The sequence below is a fragment of the Drosophila navojoa genome, chromosome 4 (assembly GCF_054131105.1).
Source record: "Drosophila navojoa isolate 15081-1374.11 chromosome 4, UAZ_NAV_1.0, whole genome shotgun sequence".
NCBI lineage: Eukaryota > Metazoa > Arthropoda > Insecta > Diptera > Drosophilidae > Drosophila > Drosophila navojoa.
Window position 1 is genome coordinate 1,856,567 of NC_142892.1, and position 25,263 is coordinate 1,881,829.

At 40.3% G+C, this 25,263-nt stretch overlaps 1 protein-coding gene across 6 annotated transcripts in view; it reads left to right on the forward strand.

Moving 5' to 3' along the window:
* The first annotated feature begins 9,241 nt into the window (after positions 1 to 9,241).
* LOC115563138 (uncharacterized) overlaps positions 9,242 to 25,263 on the forward strand; it is a 49,310-nt gene continuing 33,288 nt past the window's right edge. For 2 of the 6 annotated variants that reach the window (XM_089260556.1, XM_089260561.1), the window contains exons 1-2: positions 9,256 to 9,481; positions 12,985 to 13,130. In XM_089260556.1, coding sequence (XP_089116682.1) covers positions 13,127 to 13,130 — 4 coding nt within the window. In that variant the 5' untranslated portion in view covers positions 9,256 to 9,481; positions 12,985 to 13,126. Of the gene's footprint in view, positions 9,482 to 12,984; positions 13,131 to 25,263 lie in introns of all 6 variants that reach the window. The other 4 variants (XM_089260558.1, XM_089260557.1, XM_089260559.1 and 1 more) reach the window with 4 other exon arrangements.

Genomic DNA, 25,263 nt, shown 5'->3' on the forward strand with positions numbered 1-25,263 from the left:
GGTCTAGCGCTTGTGTCATTGCAGCTTTTGTGCATTTGAAATTTAATTAACACTCAAACGCACACACACACACACACACACATACAGGCATTATAGTGCAAGTGACAGCGTGGCAAAAAAGAAACTAATAAAAACTCATTTCAAAGAGTTTTTGATGAGGCTCTGGACGCTGGATCAACAAGCAACAGCAGCTGCAGCAGCAGCCCAGAAGATTGAAGTTAAAGGCGCGCCAGCAGAGGCGCAACTGCTGCAGGCTGTGTATAGCTTCCGCTGTGCTACTGGCTCTGCTCTGGCTTTGCTGCTGCTAATTCAGCGCCTGTTGCTATTGTCCGTGATGGAGAAAAAAGAAGTGGAATGCAGAAGGACACAGCTCCACTGGCACTGGCAACAGGATGCGGCCAGCTGGGCTGCTGTTGTCTCAGTCCAGTTGGACTCTCCTCTCGCTACTGTTGCTGTTGCTGTTGTTGCTTGGTTGCTGTTGCTCTTCCTCTTCTACAAGTTTTACTCTAATGAATGTCAACTTGGTCCGCCACGCAAAAGTTTCGTTGCTCCGGCTGCAGCTGCTGGCATTTTTCGCATTCGAAATTAATCAGCCAAAAGTTGCGGTTTGTTGGTCAAGTTTTATGGCCAATTATGATGGCGATTAGCTAGTCTCGCTATTTATATATAAATGTATAGAGCGCGCTTTAATTAAATGAAATATTTCGCTGTTATGGACCAAAATAACAGCCAAGGATATTGAATCACAAGAAGGAGAGATAGCAAGAGAGAGAGAGAGAGAGAGAGACAGAGCAAACATATCTAATAGCAATAAAAGCCAATTGAAAAGATAAATTGACGTAGAATTGACTCTATTACTAATACTCTAAGCGCATTGTCTAAGCAGCTTAGAATAACTTATTGAGAATTTAATCTGTATGATTCACTTACTGAGTTCACTTATTACAGTTAAGCGCATAGTAATGCTACTCAAACTGTGTTCCAAGAAAAATATAAATAAAATCAACTTTATTTTGTATTTTTGACATCAATTTTGATCTCCTTCCTTTTCACTTTCTGAACGAACATAAAGAGACTTTTTATATATTAAAGCCCGCAAACTTTATTAAACAGTTAATGGAACTAAAGGCCATGTAAAGCCCGTGCAAGTCGTGACACAAATTCAAATCACCCAAAGCAATGCTAAGTGAACGCATTTAAGCACATTCTATTAACGTAGTTATGCGAATCAGTCAACAAGTTCTTTACTTTACCCAAAGAATTCGAAACGACGAAAATTTGTCAGCTTGTCGTGCGCCACGCCCTCCACCCCCTCACTGGTCCACAACTTGCCCACTAGCCCCCGCGTCCACCCGTACAAGCCGTCAGCTGTTGAAAATTAAATGGACTTTCATTATTTATACGCTGTGATTTTCAAACAGACAGAAAGCAAACTGTCGCTGCCCACAGCCAACCCTCTCTCTCTCTCTCCCTCCTTACGAATTATTCCCCCCCCCCTCTCACTCTCTCTCTCTCTATCGCTTGCTGTCATGTTGTCTGTTAGTTGGTCCAAATATTTGCAGCTCTGAACATTTTCCATTGGACTTTTATGAACGATTTTTGACGATTTCGATTTTACCGAGTCAATATTTACATATTGCCAGCCAGTGGATCCTCCGCCACTCCACCCAAACACCGCCCGCACCACTTGTCGTGCTGACTCGTACGTTTTGCTCACAGTTTATTGGATGTGCAGTTGCCCAAATATAAATCGCATATCGGATTCTCAATGCTCGCATAGCGCATAAGCCGCTTAGCTCGAAAATTACTCATACGCCTAGTTGAAAATTCGAATATTTTTTCACCCACTTTGTGTACCCTGTAGTTCAGTGAGAAGTTTAGATAGAGGTTTGACATAGATGTACATAGTTGGTGAATGTTAAGCGGAAGGAATGTAAGGATATGTATGTATGTTCATTGTAATTTAATATCTTTTGACCAAGAATTCAGAGTTATAAGAAGTTATAAGTTGTTAAACTATTTTAATGTCAGCTCAAGTTTAATTTAAGCAATTCAAAAGCAATTAATATCGCATTTTCATATCTTTAAATATGTTTAACTCATGTTTTCATATTTATACAAATTTGAATACAAATTTGATTTGTATTTAAATTCAAGCTAAAAAGTAATTCCTTAAACTTAATTTTAAATCAAAATTATAATACTATAGGGTATTGCTTAGTCTATCATACGCAGAACTTACACAGCTAGCTCGTATGTATGTGTGTCTATTAATATAAATACCATATTATATGACTACATATATGTACATATATGCTCATTCATTTCATTCTCTCTTCTATATATACGTCGCTTCATACGTGGAACATCATTTATTAAAGGGTATCTCAGCTCTCCAGACTTACTTTCTCCCATATACATCTCCCATACACCATTACACAAGTGCTGAGCCAGTTTGACCCAAATTGCCTGGCAACATCTTCAGCTGCAGCTCTGGCTCTGGCTGCAGCTGGAGCCCCATAAGCCGCTCTTGCTCCCCTTTTTCCGCTTTTTATTATTTTCTACTGCACTGTCATTTTCAATTTGGCTAATCGACACACTCGTCGCTGCTTGGCCCACATTCGTTTGCTTGGTCCACAATTGTTTTTCCAAAATAGCCACGTGATTTGGCCAACTGTCAGCGAGTTGGCCAACAGTGGCTGCTGCCGCCACTGCTGCTGCTGCCTGTGACCCACATTGAAATCACTAAAGCCACATTCAAAAGTGAGGGTAAGCCAAATAAACACCGCATTCACACATACACTAACCAGAGAAAAACAAGCAGCAGCAGCAGCAGCAGCAGCAGCAACTGCTTAGCTGCTGCCAAAAACCCAAATTTTGAGGCCAGTTTGTGGTTTGGCCTGATACAAAGGCCTCTCGAATTAATTGAAAAGTGAGAGCCGAGGCAGAATGCCAAACAAACTGAAAATTTCGCGCTGCCAATGTAAGCAACAATTTCAGGTTGGCTTTTTTATGCAACTATTGACGTATGGCTACAAAGGGGTTGCTTTGATTTACGGTTACAGTATGTGGGTAACGAGTTGTTGGAGAAGAGAGAAATGGCAGAATTTATAATGTATAGACTTGTGTTCATGGTGTTAAATTTAAGTGCCATAGATTCAAAACTTGACAAAGAAAACAGAGCAATAATATATATAGATATATTACATATAAACTTTTAACTATGTCGAACTGACCTTTATCTGATTCGAACTCCTTATACTTTCATACTTTAATTTAATTGAATTATATATAAATTATAGGACTTTTCTAAGACATAATACGAAACCTGTAATGCTATATAGAAATAGGTAGATATGGTGTTGAATTTCAGTAATACGTATACATAAGGCAGTACAGGATTTCACAACTTATGCAGCTATTTTCACCTATTGACTACAATCTACTATTAGAATCGTCAATATGACATGTCTAGTGCGTAATATTTGAAATATTTTATAGAAAAATTCCTTTACAGTGCTCAAAGTCGAGAATTGATCTAAGCCGGGCATTTCGGAATGGTTCTTGATCTTGTAAGTCCAAGAAACGAAGCCGAGGCGAGCATTATACAATGAACTACTATGCCATAATGACATCAATATAGCTCCCAAATAAAATAATTAATTATTTCTTAAACAACTCAAGCCACATTTGTTTTATTAACTTCTGCCTTTTATTTAGACAGCCAATTTCATAGACACAGGCCTGCAGGGTATCTGCCAGCTGTGCACTATAATTTCTCGTACTCTTTTTATGCATTCGCGAAAGGTTGTGGACCTTCTCGACGACTGCAGCTGGTTGGATTATTCAAAAAAAAAAGCCCACGCGCTGCAATTTGTGCGCTGCCTACTTTGCGGTGTCTGACTTAGATAACTGTACGTAATTAGATTTCTGTGTGCGTGTGTATGTGTAGGCGGGTGAGTACATGTGTGTGTGTGTGTCTGTCTGTGTGCTAGCAACTCAATCGCCCCATTTCAATTGAAAAGTAGCACAAGGCTCGCAACATTTCACAACTAATTCGACGCGCAGCCAATTTGAAGCCAATTGCAGCAACAACAAAAAAAAAAAAAAAGAAACTAACTAGAGGCAAGAAAAGTTTTTTGCGAACAGCTCGACAACTATGTAAGTGAGTGGCAACAACTACAGCAACAGCAACAATAACTGCAAATGCAAGTGCAACTGCAACAGCAGCAATATTGCTGCCACATTGAAATTGAATTATTTGTTGTTGTTGCTGACTGAAATTGCGCTGCAAAATGCGCTTATAAAACTGAACAACAACAGCAGCAACAACAACAACAGCAAACAACACTTCAACAGCTTTTGTTGAGCTGCAGACACACATACACACACACACACACACACTCATAAGTGTGTGTGTGTGGATGCCATGGCTTGTTAGAAGGGCCGTCGCTTCGTGCATATTTCAAAACTAACAATTCCCCATTTGCTGCTGCCGTTGTTGCCTCTCGTTGACGTCGCTTTTGTGCGCCGCTGGTCGAAAAAGCTGTCAAAAAAAAGCTAAAAACTTTTTTTTTTCGCTAACCGAGTGTGTGTGTGTGTGTGTGTGTGTGTATGTGTGTTCGGCCACTGAAATTGATTACCGATAACGCCAAAAAGGATAATGGACTTTTGTTGCAACAGCTGCAAAAAAAACGCGACCGAAAAGAGTGGACGTAAAAGGCAAAAGCTGGATGGAAATTATGGGGTGTGCGGGGCAAAGATCGAACAGAGGCGAAAAATCAAAGAACCCAAAAACGGAATGCAGCCACACAGCGTTAACTCTGCGGCCATATGGAGCGCAAAAGGGAAAGGCGATTATGGTTAGCAGCTTCAGCTCTATGAGAAGCGCATAGAGCGCTGCAACAGCTGCAACGTTACTCATAGAAGAGAAAAAAAAAAATATATATATATAAATTTGAATGTGAAGTAGATACAAATTGAGTTTGCTCTAGCGTGCTGCATTCGAGAAAATTTGAATACCTTGAAAGCCATTTTATGAATACGAAATAAGCCAAGTAAACTTTATCTTTAACCTGAAAGTTTTAGGAGCAAAGTTTGGAAAGGTTTTCAATTCACTGAATGACTTTATTATAGTTCAATCATCTATCGGTCTTTAACACATTGAAAGGAACGCAATTGAACTAAAGGCGCTGCGCTTTCATTCATGATGCGAATCTAACTATCATTTGTTTACACAAGTTCTGAAAAGCGTTGTAGCTCAGTCTCTCAGCCTATTCAGCTAAGCCTTTAAGCTGCATGCTTTAAGAGCAAAGTTTTTAAAGCCTTTCAATTGACTGACTGTCTGTGCAATCTATTATCCTTTTAGCTATACATGTGCTTCGATTGTGCATAAAAAGCGCATCGAGAGGCGCTGCAGTATTGAAAAGAATACGAGAGAACTAGACACATCTGGAACTTTGTTTAGCTGTAGAAAACTTTTGAATGCTTTAAAAGTTATTCTGGCCCACTGATCACATCCATACACATTCAATTCTAGGTATCTCTTTTTCTTCACCTCATGTAGGACATCATACCAAGCTCTTTGCGCCATTCACTCTTGTAATCCCTGGCATTCCTTAGTCTTTTTTATCACATTAAATACATTTGGTCAGCTGAAGTGAACAATTTGCTGGAGTTATTTGTGTAAAATGTGTAAATGAGTAAAAAGAACAGCGATTTATCGTGTCAAAAGGGAAATGGTTTGGGTTTGGGGGTCTCAGAGTTCGGAGTTGAGCATGTTGGGGCTACATTATTTGCATAGCTCATAATTATGCCCCGCAGCGGGCAGGAAGCTGTATATCAGATGTGTGTGTGTGTGAGCGTGTGTTCGGGGGCAACAACATTCGGTGGATGCTTCACTGACCACGGGCCAACGGCCACGGCAAAAGATTTTTCCTGCATTATCTGCCAAAGCAAACACAAAAGGCGGTGGGAGACAGAGTTTTTGGCAATTTGTAGCATTTTGCTCATTACACACACAATGGAGCGGCGTATGTGTGTGAGAACTTCCGTTTGCATAAAAATGGCGTCGACTAGCGAGAGCAAAATAAAGTGAAATAAAATGGAAAATGGAATAAAAAACAGGAAAGAAAATCTAATAAAACATGTTTAAAAAACGAAGAGTAGACAAGTGAAGTGGCATTAAGTAAGAGTCTATGTGTGTGTGTGCGTGTGTGTAGATGTTGGTAACTGCAAAAACACACAGAGCGTGTTTAACGAGCCATTTGCCGTTTTTGGCGCTGAACCTGCTAATTGAATTAGAGGCGCTGCAGGATGTACAATGTGAGCAGGAGTTGTAGCAGGAGCAGTAAGCAGCAGAAAGGAGCTGAAACAGTGGCAGTTGAAGCAGCACGAGCAACAAAGCTGCGGGCGGCGGTTGGCGGTTGGCCACTAAACGCTTTGGCATGCCGCATGCCATGGGGCTTAGAGTTTTGCCCGCAGGATTCAATTAAGTGTAAGTGCGCCCACACACACATACACACACACACACGCATACATAGACCAGCACGCATTCACACACCCACTCAAACACACACACGAGCAGCATATCAAAGGCGATAATAAATTCAAGTGTGAGTCTTTAGCTGCCGCTTGTGCTGCGTTGCGTCTAATGAGCAACTTGGCTAAGATAGCAAAACTTGTCCTCAACGCTCAACAAATAGAGCCAAAGAGCTAAAGCTCCTTGACTGCGCCACTTGCAACAACAAGCTGCCAAGAGAAATGTTGCCATAAAACTGCAAACGTGCTGCAAATTGGCCAAGCGAAAAGGCACATACCAAAAGATTGAGGCATAAAACAAGTTGATGGGACATAACTGCGAGGCAGCTATATGATTATTATATATATTTTATTGGAAATTACAATAAAATAGGTAATCAAATCAATATTGTAGTGTCTAAGTGGGCGCTCGTTAGGAGTGCATAACTAGCAGATACTCTGTATCTTAAGTAGAGCAGTATGTGGCTTGATTGGTGTCTTCATATATATTTTACGCTATGCCACGCCTTTTTCCGCCTGTTTTATACATTTCCCAGTTTGTAATCCTAATCACAATCGATTTTACAAATTCAATTCTTTACCCATTAATATTCTTCCACCATCACGAACTCCTCATAATATGTTTACAATAAATTTTATTATCAAGCTATTAATTTTTAAGGCAAAATCAATTTTTGCCGTAAAAAATAGCTGTAAACACATTTTGATTGAGGCTACAACAAAGCTATGATTATAAAAGACATTTTGACGTATATTTTTAGTGATGAGCGTGGACTATAAGTAGCTGACACACACCCCCACACCCACACACCCACACACCCTGTCACTGTCACTGTCATTGGCTGTCAACTGTGTGACTCGACTGTCATTCATCATTGATAAAAAATCAATATGAAGCGTCTCTCTCCACACGACATATGTAGTGCCACGCCCCAGTGTATCAATTGTTCATTATGTGCCACTGTGTCCAGCTACAGGGACATTTCAGACGGCAGCTGAATGCAATTCAACTGAAATGCAATTAAATTCAATGAAATTATTCGCGCTGCATTCAAGTTTTAATTAGTTATTAGGAATGCTGGCAATCGAATCATTTATTTCAGTTAATGCCAACTGCAATTGCCAAATGCCAACTCTGATTTCAATTTCTGTTTCAGCTGCAGCATTGCAACATTTTTGCTTTCGAAGAAAGCCAAGAAAAAAAGAAAAAAAAGTGTGTTCATCATCTGTGCGAATGGAATTTATCAACGAAAAAGTCACATAATGGAAAATTGAAAATTGTTTGGCCAAGCAAACTGCTCAACAGGAGCTTGGCCAGAAAATTGAGGCTATTTCATTATTAAATTCCAAAAGTGCTTCAAGGCGCCGGCACAGTGACCCGTATCATGAGAGAAGAGAAATTGGTCGGTAGGGGTGGAATGGGCTTAAGCAGGGGCCGGTTGCAGAGCGGGGTAAACTGACTTTTGGCTTTGGCTCGTTGACTTTTTCGTCAAAAGCTGAAAATCAACTACAAGAGAACTTTTATAGCATGAACAGCTAACAGATACGCCGTAAGATAAAGATGTTAGAGTAGTCGAAGATTTGCAAAAGATTGTAGATATGAGTAGATATTTGTATTATACTATTTCAGTTCTCAAACATCTTTAACTAGTGAGATCGTAGCTTTAGAGTCCTAGCTCAGTAAATCAAGCCTAGAGCTTTATAAGTTTTCAGCAGAAGTCTCTTCAGCTCTTGTAGCATTTCGTTAGTTCTTGAAATTCCTAGTTCTAGATGGCTATTTTCAGTTTCCCATCTATGTATCACATATCTAAGAGTTAACAACTCGCTCATCATCATCAATTTACCCCACCCACTGCGCTATATCATTCTTGCTTTCATATTACTATAGATCTCATTTGGTCATACTCAAAGTCTACGCTCCCTGCTCTACGTTTTCTAACATTCATAAACTCCTCTCACATTCTCATATACCCCATTTCGAGTATGTTTGCCAGCAAGAGTACAAGAAAAATAAAAACACTGTGAAAAAAGTGAGTTGAAACCAATCAGCGTAAAAATTGTTGTCGACCCAAAGGACACACGCAGCTCACACACGTGTGACTCCCACTCTGTGTGTATGTGTGTGTGTGAGTGCCATGGTCTGCTTTGTTCAATTTCTGTAAATTGAGTCGTAATTCTGTGCAGTATCTTGGCTCACGCTTCAGGCTTTTCAATGGGCGTCAAGTGCAGTGAGGCGGATTTGAAATAAAAATGGAACTGCCAAAGATATAAATAAAAGTATAAAAATATATTACAAGATTCTTATATCCTCTATATATTATAGGAGAGCGCAAAAGTGCATTAATTTTAATGCAGAGCCTGTCTAAGCTGGAGCTGGGCTAACGACTTGTCGCAGCACGTGGCGTATGCGTAATTTTATTCACACTGCTTAGCACACTCGAGGGCGGCACCAAAACAATGTAAACAACAAAAAATGCGTGCGAGAGGCCGAGGAGCAGGCAGCAACAGTGTGACATGAACTGTGACAGTGGAGCACGAGTCTCGAGCCAAGGCACAAATCTTTTATGGAAAATTGCGCCTGCGCCGCTGTGAAAAACTGTTACCAGTATTTTTGCTGCTGCTGCCGCTGCTTCTGCTGCTGCTGCTGCTGCTGCTGCTGCTGCTGCTGCTGTTGCTGCCACAAGCAGCATGCTGGTCACATGCGATGTGGCAGCGGGCACGAGTTCAGTTTAGTTTTGGCAGCGAACGCTGTGCGACGTTAGCGGCCAATTTCAAAAGACGACGCAGCGCGCGTGTGTGTGTGTGTGTGTATGAGAGAGTGCGTACACGTATGTATGCGTAAGTGTGTAGGTGTGTTGTGCTTAGATGAAAGTGAAACAAGTTAACAGTGGAAGCTGTTTAAAGGCAACCAAAAAAGCTCCAACAAAATAGTAACAAAAGTGTGCGTGTGTGTATGTGTGTGTGTGTGGCATGCCACACAATGCGCGCCTTAAAAAAAATCAATGAAAAAGCGAAAGTGAAAACACGCACACACACATAGAGAGAGACACACACACATAAATGCATATTTATAAATACACACACAAATACAGATACAGATACAGCGCACAGCTGCTCTAATACGCACGCACAAGGAGCAAACGAGAGCGGGACCTGAAGCGAGGGAAGTGCGAGCGAGCGAGCGAGCGAGAGATAGAGAGAGCGTGCAATACAGCTAACATTTTTGACGTCACGAAATGCTGTGTGTGTGTGTGTGTGTGTGCGTCTCTAGCTCGCCTATTCATAAAATTAGCTAAACAAATTAACAGCAGCAACAACAACAACAACGTGAGAAAGATGATGAATAATAAAATGTGGCAACAAAAAGGTGTTGCATAACCTGCAGGCGCTGTAAACTAAAAAAAAAATGGAAAACATACAGAAAACCTCGTGACTTACATATACAAATGCAGGCAGCTCTCGCTGCATGTCCTTGAACGTTGTGCATCCCATGTGACTGTGTATGTGTGTTCGACTGCGTATGTGTGGGTGTGACTGTGTGTGTGTGTGTGTGTGTGTGTGTGTTTTAGTGTTACAGTTAACCCTAGCTAACCGTACAGTGCCTTGCCCCCTTTCGACAATTGGCATTGGCACATTTTGTGGCGTGTTTATCTTTTTGCTTTGGCTTGTGGCATCAACAAGGAATTCACGGCACGCCACAACTTTGACTGCAGCTCAGCAGCGACAGCATGTGGAAGGCAGCTGCCTCCAAGTTGTCTAGGTCGCTAGAGCGTAGACCGTAGAGCTCAAGCTGTTTCATACTGTTATGCATGTTGCACACACACACATTTCAAAGAGGGCTACAAAAAGGTATATAAAAGAATAGAGTAGATTTGGTTCGGGGCGAGATCTGTTCAAAGAGTCTCGCGAATTTTGTGCTGAATATCTGAAAGTATTGTGATATCTTTTTAGGGCCCTTTAAAGCAAATTCCATCAGGTTATTAAGCTTTCGGGTTAACATTTTATCCCATCCTTCACATATTTAATACAATTTTAATTTCTTCAGTTTTTTTGTTCACAGAAAGTCAGTACGATTGTCTTATATTATTAAAGACGGCAGTCAAATCACCCTCTAAATTGGCCAACTATCAATTTTATTTAACTTTAATTCTGATTAATAAAACTTTTTACAAGAAATCGTATCTAATTTTCTGAAAATAAAACTCGATCGCATCTTTATTTTCATTTGGCATTTAATGCTTGAGTTTTAAGTCCCAAACTAAAATTGAGAAGCCTTTAAAGTTCTTCTATGTATGTCTCGGTTACAAACATTGAAGATGATCTAAATATAACTTCCGTCAAACTTTAACGTTTTTTGAGTTAGTGAATTTAAGTTTTTACATAATATATTTCATTTTGGCAGACATGACATATACATACATATATATTAGTATATCTATATTTATAGCTTTATATCCTTGCACTACGCTCTATCGATTGGCTTTCTGAAGCACGCTCGTTTCGAAAGGTTCAAAGGTTGCAGCTGCGTGCGTTTTCAGCTACAGTTTTTTTTTTTTTTTGTTTGCGTAATTGGGTTGCAACTTGCAACGGCCTTGAACTGTTGTGCAACGAACACGCTGACGCACACACACACACACGCACATCAGCAGCAGCAGCTGCTACACATGTTCTGGCCAGCAGCTTCTTGCCACTGTAGTTAGCTCTCTATTCTTTTGGGGCAAAAACCTCTTAAAGCTTTCTGCCTTGGACACTTGGCTTATTTATGAGCTTTTGCGAACGACAAACCCTTTGGGGAGGGTGCACGGCCATTGGGCTGGTGGGTCGGATGGACGACGTAGGGAGGCGTGGCACAGGACCATTAAGCAAATTGCCTCGAAATGCTCAAATACTTTAAATTATTGAAATGTGTAGCCGCAGACTTTGCAGCAAAGCGCACAGTTAAAACAAATAATGGCCCTTCAGCGAGAGCAATGCCAATGCCACGCCCCCTTTGCCACACTGCTGGGTTCGCTGCCTTGGCCCTGAGGGCCTCATAAATCTTGCTTAGCGCCTACAATTTTTGCTCGCTGCCCTTTTTATGGTTGCCCTCATCTAGTTGTTGTTTCTTTCTAATATTTGCGGTGGGTCAGAGCCAAAAACTGACACACCCTCCCCAACTCTGCCACTAAGAACCCAAAAGGTTGTTGTGTTTAGAGCAACGTTTCTTATGTGGCATTTTAATTATTTTAAATGTTGCAAATAGAAAACTCGGCAAAACATGAATTCATTTTTTTTTTTTTGTTTTTCATTCATTCATGCTATCTAATTTACTTTGCTCGTTAGACCCGAACAAAAAGGTTCCAAAAGCAATAAAAATTGTTTACTGAAACGTGGCGCAGTTTTTGTCTATTTTCACTATGCATATATTTATAATAATAAATTGGCCAAAAGATAATTTATGCCTGTATAAATATATATTCATTATTAATCACTTTGAATGCAGGCTTTTCATATTGTTATAAAAAAAAAAAAATAATTAATGAGTTCATAAAAGTTTAATCAAGCCTAAAGAAAATAATTAAAAGTCACAAAAAAAAAACAGGGCAGATAAAATTACTCATTTAATTTATTTGCGCTGCGAGAACAAGAATAAAATTAATTATCAAACAACGAAATTTTAAACACAGATTAAATATATGTTAAATAAAAATAAAATTAAATTTACAAGAGAGAATAATTATACCATATAGAGATCGAGCTGAGATTCGATAAAAATGAAAATATTTTTATTTTTAAGTTAATTTCGAATTAAATAAAGAATTTACTTAAATCACACTTCAGTTTGTTTTGCAAAAAAAGTATTTTATTAGTTTGTTATTTTATAAATTTTTCTTTTACTACTATTAATGTATTCAAATGCTTCTCCTAAATATTGAGTGATGATCATTCTCACAGCCAATCAACCACAATTGTGTTGCTTAAGCAAGATTATGCCAAAGCAGCTGCCACTTTAATGCCGGCCCTGCCCTGCCCGGCCCATTCCAGCCTCACTCACTCTCTTCTTCCATCTTTCGTTGCCCTTATCTCTCGACGACAAACATAAATAATTTACATAACACCAACAACGATGACAAAAATAACCAAAAAATGTTTACACAATGTGCATAAATGCATTAAAATTGTAAATAAATGAACAAAATTAAATTTGCGGGTGTTTGTTGGTGTCTTTTTTGGTGTAGGCCAGAGAGTATTATCAAATATGCATATGGCCAATGGCAAAGCTTTGGCCAGCAATCAAATGTGCAAAGGCTAAATAAATAACGAGTGCAATTACAATAAATATAGCTACTATACAAATAGCTGTATCAATAACTATACATACAAATGTATCTGTATCTGTGTCTGTGCTTGTATCTGCATTTGCATCTGCTTCTGTATTAATAACAAATTTATCAACTATTGCAGTGAAAATACAATAAGTGAAGCTATCAATATATCAATATAAGCAGTGATAAACAACAACAATAAACAACAAATTTCGGTGGACGGCTTAACCATGCGCCACTAGGCGTATACGTAATTATTGTTAAGTGCTTCGCATGGCAAAATGAGTAAGTAAATTGTGCAGTAAACTCAAATTATATGTTGCAGCTTTAGGTAGCTCAATAGCTGAGCCTTATCACTTCTCAAGTGCCTAATTGCAATTGGCTGTTGCTCAATTAATACCTAATTCGATTAAGATTATAAATCAATATTGCGTATACGCAATGGCATGCAAAATTGGCATTACAACATGGGCAGGCCCAATTGCTCGAGAACAGTTTTTGTCTAAAGTTTACCACAAATATCATTGCAAATCAATTTACTTAAATGCTTCTGAGTGAGGAATGAGACTATGTACTCAACTAGTAGTTACCCTGTAGCTAAGCTCATTTTATAGAATTGCAAGCATCTGTGCATGCCTGTGTTTCTTTTGGGCATTGCTGATACAGGCTCTCTGAAATATTGCTCATTTATTTCGTTTTATAGAGTTTATAAGTAGTTTACTCTATTTTATCTTATAAATAAGCTAATTAAGCTTAGCAAAGCAAAATATTATTGACTTACCTCTTCTTCCAGGACCTCAATATATCGCATTTCCAAAGATTTGCTGTAAATAGATATAAATCGATACATTTTCTATTAGTATAGTTTTAGATAAGTGTTTAGTAGACTTCAGCTAATGAAGTTTTATTGACTCTAAAATATCACTTAAAACCTAATATCCTTTCAAAAAACCCTCTGAGAACCACGCAAGATCTAAGCTCGATTAATTAATCAGCGATTATCGATATCTATTAATGTTGCTCAAGCGCATCCTTATACTACATTACATCTTAGATCCTTATAAACATAAATATTTGAGTGCTTTCAGCTCGCTGACTGCTCCATGACTCCAACTCGACTCTCATTACTCTAATATGCCCAACTGTTAGTCATTTAAATTGTGTATAGGGAATCACATAGAGCTACAACTAAGCGCATTAGACTTAAATACTTGACAGGCAACAAGGAACCGGAGCTGAAGCAGCAGCAGCATCAGCAGCATCAGCAAGAGCAGCAGCAGCAGCAGCAGAACCTGAAGTAGCAGCAACAACTCAAGCAAAACAAAAGTTGAAATGCTGCTTGAAAATGTTGCAAGTAGCAGATAGAGCTAGAGCAAGAGAGCTATAAACAGAGAGAGAGGCAGAGGCAGAGAGAGAGAGACATTGTAGAGTTGCTGTGGGGGTTGGCAAATAAATGCCTGCTGGCAGAGCTTTTGCCTGTCATGGCTGTCAGTTGGGCAATATGCAGGGCTTTTCATTGATACGCCTGTCTGGCGCTCAATGTTTATTGCATATCAATTAGACAGAAGGCCCTGAGCTTCCAACAGCTTCAAATGGCCCCAATTTGTGGCAGCTGCAGGCATTCCAGCTGCCGAGTAGTAGGAGGGTCAGGGATCGACAAAACGAGCACAAAACATGCCAAAGGATTCAAGGATGTGTGCGAGTGCTACTACAACTTCCTCCCTCCCTCTCTCTCCCCCTCTCGGTGACTCTCGTCGTATGTGACCTGTCAAAATCCACTTGAGCGCAACATAATTTCCACGCTAAATGAGTTCAAGCAGCCGCCGCCTCTGGCCAAACACAGCCATGCCGCGCCCACTGACAGATGCCCTTTTGCTAACACTTCTACTTCGTGTTCTTCTTCGACTACTACTACTTCTACTTCTTCGCACGTGTGCGCAATTAAAAATGCAGCTTGTGGTTGTCGGCCAAAGTTGCCTTTCACACTTCCACACAAAACGACTTGGCTGTGTCTCTGCTCCAGTGACACAAAAAGCCAGCAGGCTGCAGCTGTAGCTGCAGACGGACGGGGCATGTGGCATACCGCACACACATACACACACACACACACAGCTGTTTGAGCTGCGAACTCTGCAAAGGCATTCATTTGGAGCACAAATTTTGCTGTTTTCGTAATTAAATTAATGCCCGGTCTGGCGAATTGCATTGCATTCGGCATCACGCGGCGTATACGCAATTTGTTTTCTCTTCTCTTCCTTTGAAAACTGTAAAAGACAGAAATCAACGACAATGTGCCAAAACAAATGGCACAAAGTAACAACAGCTGCAACAGCAACAACATAGACAAGTTAATTAAGAACAGTATATTATATACTAGAAGTTAACCTGTAGATTATTAGATACTTTTCGATTTCTACTTTGTTAATTACAAATCTTTTATCTCATATATCTATCAACGGCTATAACTTTAGAATTTAATAGCCGATTTCCATAAAATTTTCATACTTAATATAGCTCTAATCATGCTTATCTTCAAATGCCTACAGTATGCCCTTGCATAATATGTACAGGGTATTTTTTGCATATAAATATATATATATATCTATATATAGAACCCGACGCAAGAGCGGCATCCAAATCCCTGACCTGATTTGTCAGCTTCTTCAGCTGGCAGCTGCTCCGCTTTTATTTATTTTTTTCTCTCTTTACTTCAGCCGCTGTCCCTCTTTTGCGGCTGCTGCATTGGCTTTTGCTTTCGTTTCCGTTTTTAGTTACCTTCCTGCTGTTTTTCTTCCTGTGCGCCATTTACTTCTTTTTTTTTTTTCTCAGTTTTGTATGCAAACTTTCCATTTTTATTTATATTTCGCCAAAAATGTCGCCTGCCTGTCTGGCTAGCTACAAAAGCAAGTGGCTTGCAGCTGCCCCGCTTTCCACTGCTCCTCGCTCTCAGCATCTCTTCACTTTCTCTGTGTCAGTGTCTCTCTCTCTCTCTCTCTCTCTCCCTCTAGCTTACAAATAGTATTAGGACGTGCCCAAGTAACTGGCCGTGTCCTGCAATACTAGCCTCAAATCTATTTTTAAGAATTTGCAGAATTCGCTCTGAAAGTCAAAGCGCATAGTTCTTGGGATTAGCTAGACTTTGATATACCCTAACTATTATATTATATTAGAGCAGTTTACATATGCTCAGTCAAGCTTAAGATATATTCTTACTTTGTAGAATACAACTTTGCTTCAACACATTATCCAAAGACCAAAGAAACTAAACTTTAAGCCAATTTCATTATCATACTTTTACAGGATATTTATAGGAACAGCATATCGCATAGCTCCTTAAATATTATTCATGTTTTTATTTTGGTTATTTTCTGCTTCGCCGAGTGCAAGATCAGCCCAGTTTCAGGGACTGCACCATAAACATAAACTCGCATTATGCTCGACCAAATAAAACAGCAGCCAAATGACACGTACAACTGTTGGCAGTATATAGCAAGGGTGTGTGTGTGTGTGAGAGAGATGGAGAGAGAGAGAAGGAGATAGATAGAGGGGGCCACTACAGAGCGTACTTGTGCACATTTTGTGCAATTTACTGCGACTTTTGCTTTCGGCTGTTTTGTTTTATTTCGTTGCCTTTTCAGGGCATCGATTTTGTCGCTGACTATTTCTTTTTCTTTTATTATTTTTTTTTTTGCTTTGTTTTATTTGTTTGCCTCTCTGCATAAAAAGGGAATTGTGTCAATGAAATTGTTGTCAACAGTTTTCTCTTTCGCAATTTTTCGTTGTTGTTGCTGTTGTTGTTATCTTCCAGTTAAAGCCGGCAAATTACTCGAACAATGCAGCATTGCAAGTGCAGCACTTTAAAGCCATCAAGTTGGCAAATTAAAAAGTTAATGAGTCGTTGTTTTAATTAAAAACAAAGACAAGAGAAAACTTAATAATGGCAGAACCTAAAGGAATACCCTAACTAGGTATTCGGGGAAGGAAACTAGAGAGAAAACAAAATTTAATAGTTAAAGAGAAAGCTCAGTAATTTAAACAAAAATTAGATTTAAGATTCTTTCAGATTACTATTTATATAGATACTCATTAAATATTTAGTAATCTGAATAGAAAATGTTTTAAAAAGATGCGAAAGAACATCAATAAAGAATCTATATCTTTCCAAAAACTGTTTATTAATATTTAATATATAAATTTAATTGTATTTGTGTAATTTCCAGCATTCGAGCAACTAGCAGAAGCGTAGCTGTAAGTCGTTTCGTTGCTCACGCTCGTTGGCACACACGTCGTATGAGTAATAACATGTCAGGCTGTCTGTCTGTGCGCCTGTCTGTCTGTTTATTTGTCTCTCCAATTGTATGCTTACCACACAGAGTGGGTCACAACTGTTTATGTAAATTTTATGCGTTCGCCGTTGCTCAATAAAATGCAATTGCAAATTTATACAAATATCGTGAAATTATTATTGTGCTTAAATCAACGAGTCCTGCGCTCTGCTGTCAGCCACGTTCCCCATTTAATTGTTGTGTTGTGTTGTGTATGAAATATGACAAGCGTAGGCAAATAACAGCCAACTTCAATTCTCCTCTACAGTCTCTCTCTCGCTCTCCCTCTCTCTCACGGTCTTCTTGTCCTCACTGTGTGTCCTTTCTGGCATTATGTGCTCATTTTGCTTGTACCTCGGCGTACGTGAGGATTTCATTTCGATTGTGTGCTTGCAACAATGGGACGAACTTAATGGGCAACAATTCTTTGGTATTCTTATTCTTATACGCATATCCTATTATCCTGCCACACACACACACACATACATATATGTATATACATATCCTGCAGTTGGCATTCCTTTACTTGGCACGTTTGTAATAAGTTTGTAATAATCAGGCCTGGTTGCCTGGCTGCCTGGCTGCCTTTGCTGGCACACAGCTGCCTTTTGTCTCTCTGCCGCCAGCTACAGCTACAGCTCCAGTTCCAGCTCCAGCTACAGCTATAGCCTTATCCTTGTAGAGTCCTTCCTTTGGCGCAGTTGTGCAGCAAATAAACAAGTTTTGCGCTCGCTTTTTCTCTGTGCGCTCTTTGGAGTCTCATTGGATTTTATAGCCAAACGCAATTTACTTTTATTTATGGTTACATTCACTTTAACAACAACAACAACAACAACAACAGCAAAAACAACAAAATGCATTTTCTCTCGACTTACAACTCTATTTATTTGCCTTTCAAAAAATAAACTGTTCCCTGAGTTAAAATCGAAATTGTGCAAATTCCATAAATTAAATGCAAAACAAAAATGAATAAATAAAATAAGAAATAAAAATACGTAAAAAATATCTTTAAAAATTGCATTTAAATCGTTGAAAAATGCAAACGCAGCAGCTGTTGAGCTGTTCAGACAGAGAGGGAGAGAGAGAAATAGGTAGAGAGAGAGAGAGAGGGAGAGAGTGAGGGAGCGAGAGAAAGAGAGAAGTAGAACGCAAAGTGCACAGTGCGAGAGCAACAGTCGCTTGTTGAACTCATTTCGAAGTCATAAACTTGGTCACATTCAAATTAAAATTCAACTTTTGCACACGCCTCGAGTGGCAACAGATGCCGCCAGGAGTACTTGCTGCTTCACCACTATACTACCAACAGCTCCTGCTCCTGGCCAGGAAGCAGCGCCTGACAGGGCTCGAACCGTTTTTAATGAGCAGCTTGAATAGAGTTGAGCGCGTGACACGACTTCTGGCTGCCATAAAATAATTGCTAAGAATATATTTTGAATGAAAAAAAAGAGAGGAAAGTCGAATCTCTTATATACTATATCCCACTTACATTATCTATTTATAGATCTTTACATTCATAGGGTTGTACTTGTTTAGATCATTTATCATACACACACACTTTAATAGTTCTTATTCCCGATCAAAACCCTCTCTATGGATTATCATAAACTATGCCCGAGTAAAGCACGCATCCATCTCCTAGCTGAGTTTAAAAGCAGACACACACACACATGCATTCTCGCTCTCTCACACACACACACGCTCCTTCTTTGGCCCATACAATTTATGACTTGCCGAAAATATTTTTGACATATCGCGAGTTTCAGCCCCACCCCCAGCAGCTGCAACTCTGCAGTTCCACTCAAGAGCTCAGCTGCTTAACGGCTTCTTGCTGTGACTGCTGTTTAGAGAGTTCTCTTAGGGGTTATTCACCCCACTCGAAAGCAAGAGGAGCCACCGTAGCCACCTCGATTTGGGTCAGCTGCTAGCAAAATGAGCTGGCCTCTCGATACCGATAATGGCCAATCCAAAATCGATTCAGGCCAAATCGCTTGCACTTTTCTACACACACACACTAACACTCATCTAAGCAGCCCCTTGAAACTGCACGCTGCCACGCCCACTGCAACTGCCTACTTTTAATGCAGGCTCGAAAAAACGTATGCAAACGCTTATATTATGGCCACAATTTTGCGTGTGTCGCAGCATGTTATGTATTGTTCTCTCTCTCTCTATGTATAGGTGTGTGTGTGTGTGTTGAATCTGTGTCAACTGCCACGCCTCAGCTGCCAGCCCCTGGCCATCTACCAGTTGCATGTTGTTGCGGTGCCTGTTGTTGCATGTTGCGTTGACATTTCTAGTATTTTTTTTGTTTTTTTTTTTTGCTTTTTTGCCTAGCTGACATTTTATATATTTTACAGTAATTCCTCTGTTGTGCACCTGCCCCTCCCACCGGCCTTTTTAAGCCCCTTTAAAGTGTGCGCCCTGATTTAATAGTCCCGCATTTTGTTTTGTCCTGTAATATGCTGCATAGTTAGTTCCCTATCAGATCAGATCAGATCGCTTAATGACTGACGACTTTATGGTTCGTTATGCGCGGGTAGAGACTGTACCGTACGGCTGGCACATGAAAAACACTTTTAGTGTACCGCTGAAATAAAATTCTTGGAATTCAAATTTGTTTTGCTTGCTCGCAAATTCCTCGTTGTATATATTATATCTAGTGCATTTCCATGTAAAATGTAAGTTTAAATTTGCTTGGGGATAATCTTGGGAACTTAAATTCCAAGCAGCTTAAGCAACATCGACGAAATTCCTAGATAACTATGAGCGAAAATTCCTTAAATAGAAGGCGTTTGCAATGCTTTAAGAAAGTTGGATTATTTCTAAAAACTTTCGAATAATAGGTAAAAATATTCCAGCTGGGAGTGCCCGACTAAGAGATAACCTTGGATAAGAGGTATGCTAGTTATGATATACACAGTCATTGCCTTACTATAATTGCCTAAAGACTTTAAACAGATCCAAGTTATTTCTGGCAGATTCTCTTATTCAACTTTATAATCTCTTAACATATGATTTTATACTACAGACTTAGCTTAAAGCTTAAATAATCGTAAGACAATTTTGGCTGCGATTACGTTCGTTAACATAGTTCGTTCGACATATGTAGTTCCACTCTACCCCATCTTCATTAATAATAATTACTATTATAATTATTTTCGAAATATTTCTCAAATATTTCTCACTTCTGCTCCCACCTGCTCCACCTGTATTCCAACCACATGCTAAGCACTCATTATCATCGCTGAGCAACTCTTATGAATGGCTTTGAACCGCGCTGAAATAGTTGTTAAAAAACATGACGCATGCTAAGTGCGCGAACAAAGCGCACCAAAGCAGCTGCAACAAAAGGAGAGCTAAAAGGCAAAATATGGAAAATAGAAAATGTAAAACCGCAATCAACATATGCGAACTCTAAAGTAGAGCAAACCGAGGCGCCAAGCGTCAGCTTTGCCAGCTTTACCAGCTTTAAGGCTCGCCTCAGCGCCTCAAAGGTAGAAAATGCCACTTGAGCTCGCGGCATTTTGCTGAAACAAAGGCAGAAAGAGAAAAAATTGCATTCAAACGATCCAAAAAGGAAAAGTAAGTGTGTTATGCTATATATTGCCAGACTAGAAGATACCCTGAGTTGATGGAAAGAGCGATGGAATTTTTATTTTGTATCTTAACTTGTATACTTTTATAAATCTTTGAAGACTTGGATGTAGATTTGAATTTATATCTGGAACTACATCCTGTAAAAAGATTGATAATGAGTGTGATTATTAAATATCTAATTTGCCCAAGCTTGACTATATTTAATCAAAACTAGTAAACAAATTGTACAGATTTTTTTCATAATCAAGGAAAGTCTTGCTTCTTCTCACACGAATGCTCAGCAGGCTTCCTTCGAAGCTGCTGCTGAACAAATATTGATACACAACAATCGATAGGCAGGCAGCAACTCCTGCCCACCTCCTTTTTAATATACCTCTGCACTTACACGCTCTCAAGGGGTGCACAAAAAAGAAGCCAGCAAAGCAGGCGTGGCAAAAGTGCTGCAACACTTGAAGCCCAAAGGATTCGATTGCATTGCAGTGCAGCGTGTGTGCGTATGCAGGCAGAAAAAGGATGCCAAAGGATGCGAGTTGCAAGTGCTAGCCGCCTGGATCGACGATTGACTGGCTGCCTGGTAAACATATATTCATTTGAAGCGCTGTGCAAAAACTCATTAGAGACGCTGCGTAAATAGCTGACAGCCAAACCCAAGCATCGAGGATACAAAATTGCAATTATATAATATCCGTTCAGAGAGAGAAAGAGAGAGAGATAGGGGAGTGTACAAGTGTGCACTTAGCACTTGAATTCAATTGCTTGTTGATATTTTAGCAAAAGTTATCAACGCATATTCCAGCTGAACAGTCAGCCCACTTGCAGGACATTTAAAGCTGGGCTAACATTTTCATTCTATTAAAAAGTTGCCAAGTGGCTGCAAAAGTGCAATGCCAAGCCCATTAGCTGTGCTATCTAGATGCGTGTGTGTGTGTGTATGTGTTCGTTCGTGTCTCGTAAGCAACTTCCTGTGCAGCAGCATTAGCAACACTTAAGGACACTTTTGCCGGCTACTGGCAACAGGAAGCACAGAGCAAGCAAAACTCATGCCAGCAGCCCGCACAATCTAAAGATCCTCCTCTCTCTCTCTCACACTCTCTGTCGTTGTCTCTCTTGCTCTTCTGCCCGCCCCTAGCTAGAATTCTACATTAAGTTAATTTGCAACGTGCACAGCAAGCAAAAACTAAGTAGCAGCTGTAGGGGCAGGCAGAGGCAGAGGCAGACGCAGGGGAGGAGATGGCAACTCCTGCCAAGGCTATACTCAGTGCAGCAGCGGGTAGATGGTCGGGTGTCTGCCTTGTGTCATCGATGAGCTAATTTAACGCTGATTTACGATGATTGGCAGTGCAGTCACGGAAGGATAGCCAAAGGATAGAGAACACAGGATACGCCCACTGATTGAGCCATCCACAATGCGAGTTTCTGTGCAGCGCACGCGATGACCTTAAAAGTCACTGCAATTCAATTGACACTTTCCTCACTAACCAACCAAGGAGATGTCCTTTATACGTCCTATGCGGCCATAAAAGGCTTCGTTCATTAGTCCAAAGGCAAGGGTTTCACATTACACGAGGCTCCAGTTAAGCTGGGTATCTAATTTGTCTCTGTGTGTGTGTGTGTGCGGTTGAGTACAGCAAACCACAAAAGCAGAACAGTTAGAGAGAGGGAGAGAGATAGAGATTGACAGTTAGAGTAGCAGGAGGGAGCTTGACAGAGGCCTGGACTGAACCAAATTACAATTTAATGACAAATGATTCACAATGTTGCTCAGCTCCCAGCATTGTAAATAAGTCCCAGTTTGCGGCTCTACGGCTCTTTAATGGATCATTTTTGGTTTAATTAATAGTAAAATTACTTTGTACATGCTGTGCTTTACAACTCTATCCGTAGCTGACTTATGTGAAAAGATGATAAATGAAGACTTATGGTATTTAATAAGCAGATAATGTTCAGATCTTTCCTTAGTCAAAGATATCTTTACTTAATACATATCTTCACTACATCCCAATTTTATACGAAATTGCACATTGATATTTATATAAATACATCTACTACATTTTCATTTAATCTGAATCATGCCACAGCTTTCTTTCTCTCCTCCTCTTAGCTGCATTTATTTTTGTTTTATTTGTGGTTCACTCAGCCAATTGACCTGGCTTACAAAATAAACACAATTGTTGTCTTCAACATCCGTAATGACCGCAATCACTTTTTATTATGCGCCACGCCTCCGTTCCCAAACACGCCCCGCTCCCCGGAGCTATTTGCTAGTTTGTTTGTTTAGCTGCGCTGTGGCCATTGGGTACGAAACGTGTTCAAATTAGGACACGACAGTGGACAAATGCAGCTGGCGACAGTCACGCAGCTGGAGCAGGTCCTTCGTGATGCGGAAGTGGCAAAGGCAACAGCAACTGCAGCAGCAGCAGCGCCAGCAACAACAACAACAACGAGCTAACCAAGAGCCACTTACTTACATTCATAAGCCACAGCCAACCAGTTGGGAATCCCGCACAAAATCCTCGACACGCGCCTTTTGCTATTTACTCAGCGAGCAAAAAGGAGCCACAGGAGCGGTTTAAAGGCGGCAGAGAGCGGGAGCAGCAGCAGCAGTAGCAGTTGGGTGCATTGGGTAGACAAATGGCAGCCCGCGGGGCAAAACAGCTTCCACTCATCAGCACTGTTGTTTAGCCAAGCTCCTGCTCCTGCTCCAGCTCCAGCTCCAGCTCCAGCTCCAGCTGCTGCTCCTTCACACTTCCTGCTTGACAGGCTGACTCCAGCAGCTAACCAGGCAAAGTCCTTTGCCCGTCTCCCCGCCGCCACACCTCGCCCTTATCAAGTGCCATTTTTCATGCAACGACACACCACAAAGTTATAACCGGCAGCTGCACAGCTGCGCTTGCATTGTCTTCATCCTCTGGGCGTCGCCTTTCACACATGCTGAAGATGCCAAAGCAGACAAAAGGCAACGTCTACCCTATGCCATCCTCGTGCCTCTATATCTGTTATTATACAGCATGCGAGTGTGTGTGTGTGGGTGTGTTGGTGTGTGTGATGTGTGTGTAGCCACGCCCACGCCTGTCAATTACAATTGGCTGCACTGCAGCTGATTCGATTTGCCTAATCCTTGCGTTTAATTGGCAAAGCTTTACGCCAGCTACATATATCAATACTCCCCCACCCTCCCTCTTCTTACTGTTCTTCTGAAGCAACAGCAGGAGCAGCATCAGCTTATCTACGCGTCCGTTTAAGCTGGCTTTTTAACCATTGTTACCCAGCCACAAGCTGACCTCCTTTGACTCTTCTTCTTTTGAACAAAAAAAAAAAAAAAAAAAAGAGTTACCATTCAGCTGCACCAGCCAGCAGGCAACCCACTCGGATGTGCTTCACATGCTCCAATTGCTGCTCCGACTGCTCCTATAGCTACACTCAGCGAAAACCTAATGGAGTTGCACTTCAATTAATTCCAAAATGTAATTGAAAGTGGACGAAAATTTAAATTCACTTGAGATTTTCAATTTGATTTGTACTTTGATTGTGTTTTTCATTTCTAATTAGACTAAACGTTCCCATTAGTATTTGCTTTGGAAAAAATTTAGTTGTATTCAATGGACTATAAAATAAATTATTTCAACTTCAATCTGAGCTAATATAAAAATCCTCTCAATTATTCTCAATTTCTCTGTCTGCGAAGTACTTAAGATTTTTCCCTCAGTGCATGGCCGCGTCTCCTGCCTGCGCCTCTTGCCACTTCAACAACTTTTAGCATTAAATATGTGGCCAGCACTGTGACACGCCCCCTTTTGGCCTGCGCGCGTCGAGTTTATGAAAAATATTACATAGAGATTAAAGTTTTTGAGCTGAGTTTTACCTGGCTGCTTGCCCACACAATGCGAACGGGGGCAAGGGGCGTGGCCCATTGTTGTTGTGGTTACGGTGGTTGCTCTTGTTGTTGCTGTTGTTGCTCTTGTTGTTGGCAGCTCTGACATAGATATTATTGTCTTGGCTCTGCTCCCTGAATCGTGGCGCTTCTTGCTGGACCTCTGGCCTGAAATTTATTATTATTCCGCCATTTTTTATTGTTGTTGTTTTCACTTCTAATTTAAGTGCAATGTGTGGGTATCTCTCTGTCTGCGTGTGTGTGTGTGTGTGGGACGCTTTCATATTTACATATTTTCCATATTGTGGTGTGTGTTTTTTTGTTTTCATTCTTTTTTTTGTATTTGTGCATTGTAATTATTTAAAGTGGTTTTTGTTGCACACCATCAACTCCCACCGCTGTGCAACAGTGTTGAAAAACGCTGAAAGGTATTAAAGTTAAGCCAATCCCTAGGCGAATCGCCACAGTTGCAGTTCAAGCTGCTCTCTGCTGAGCCAGAAACTCTGAATGCAAAAGTTCAAAAGGGATTATTACAGTTCCATAGCGAACTTGATGAATGGGTAGAGTAAAAAAGGGAGATGGTGTGTGAGAGAGACGAATGTATTACAACTTATCGTTTATTAAA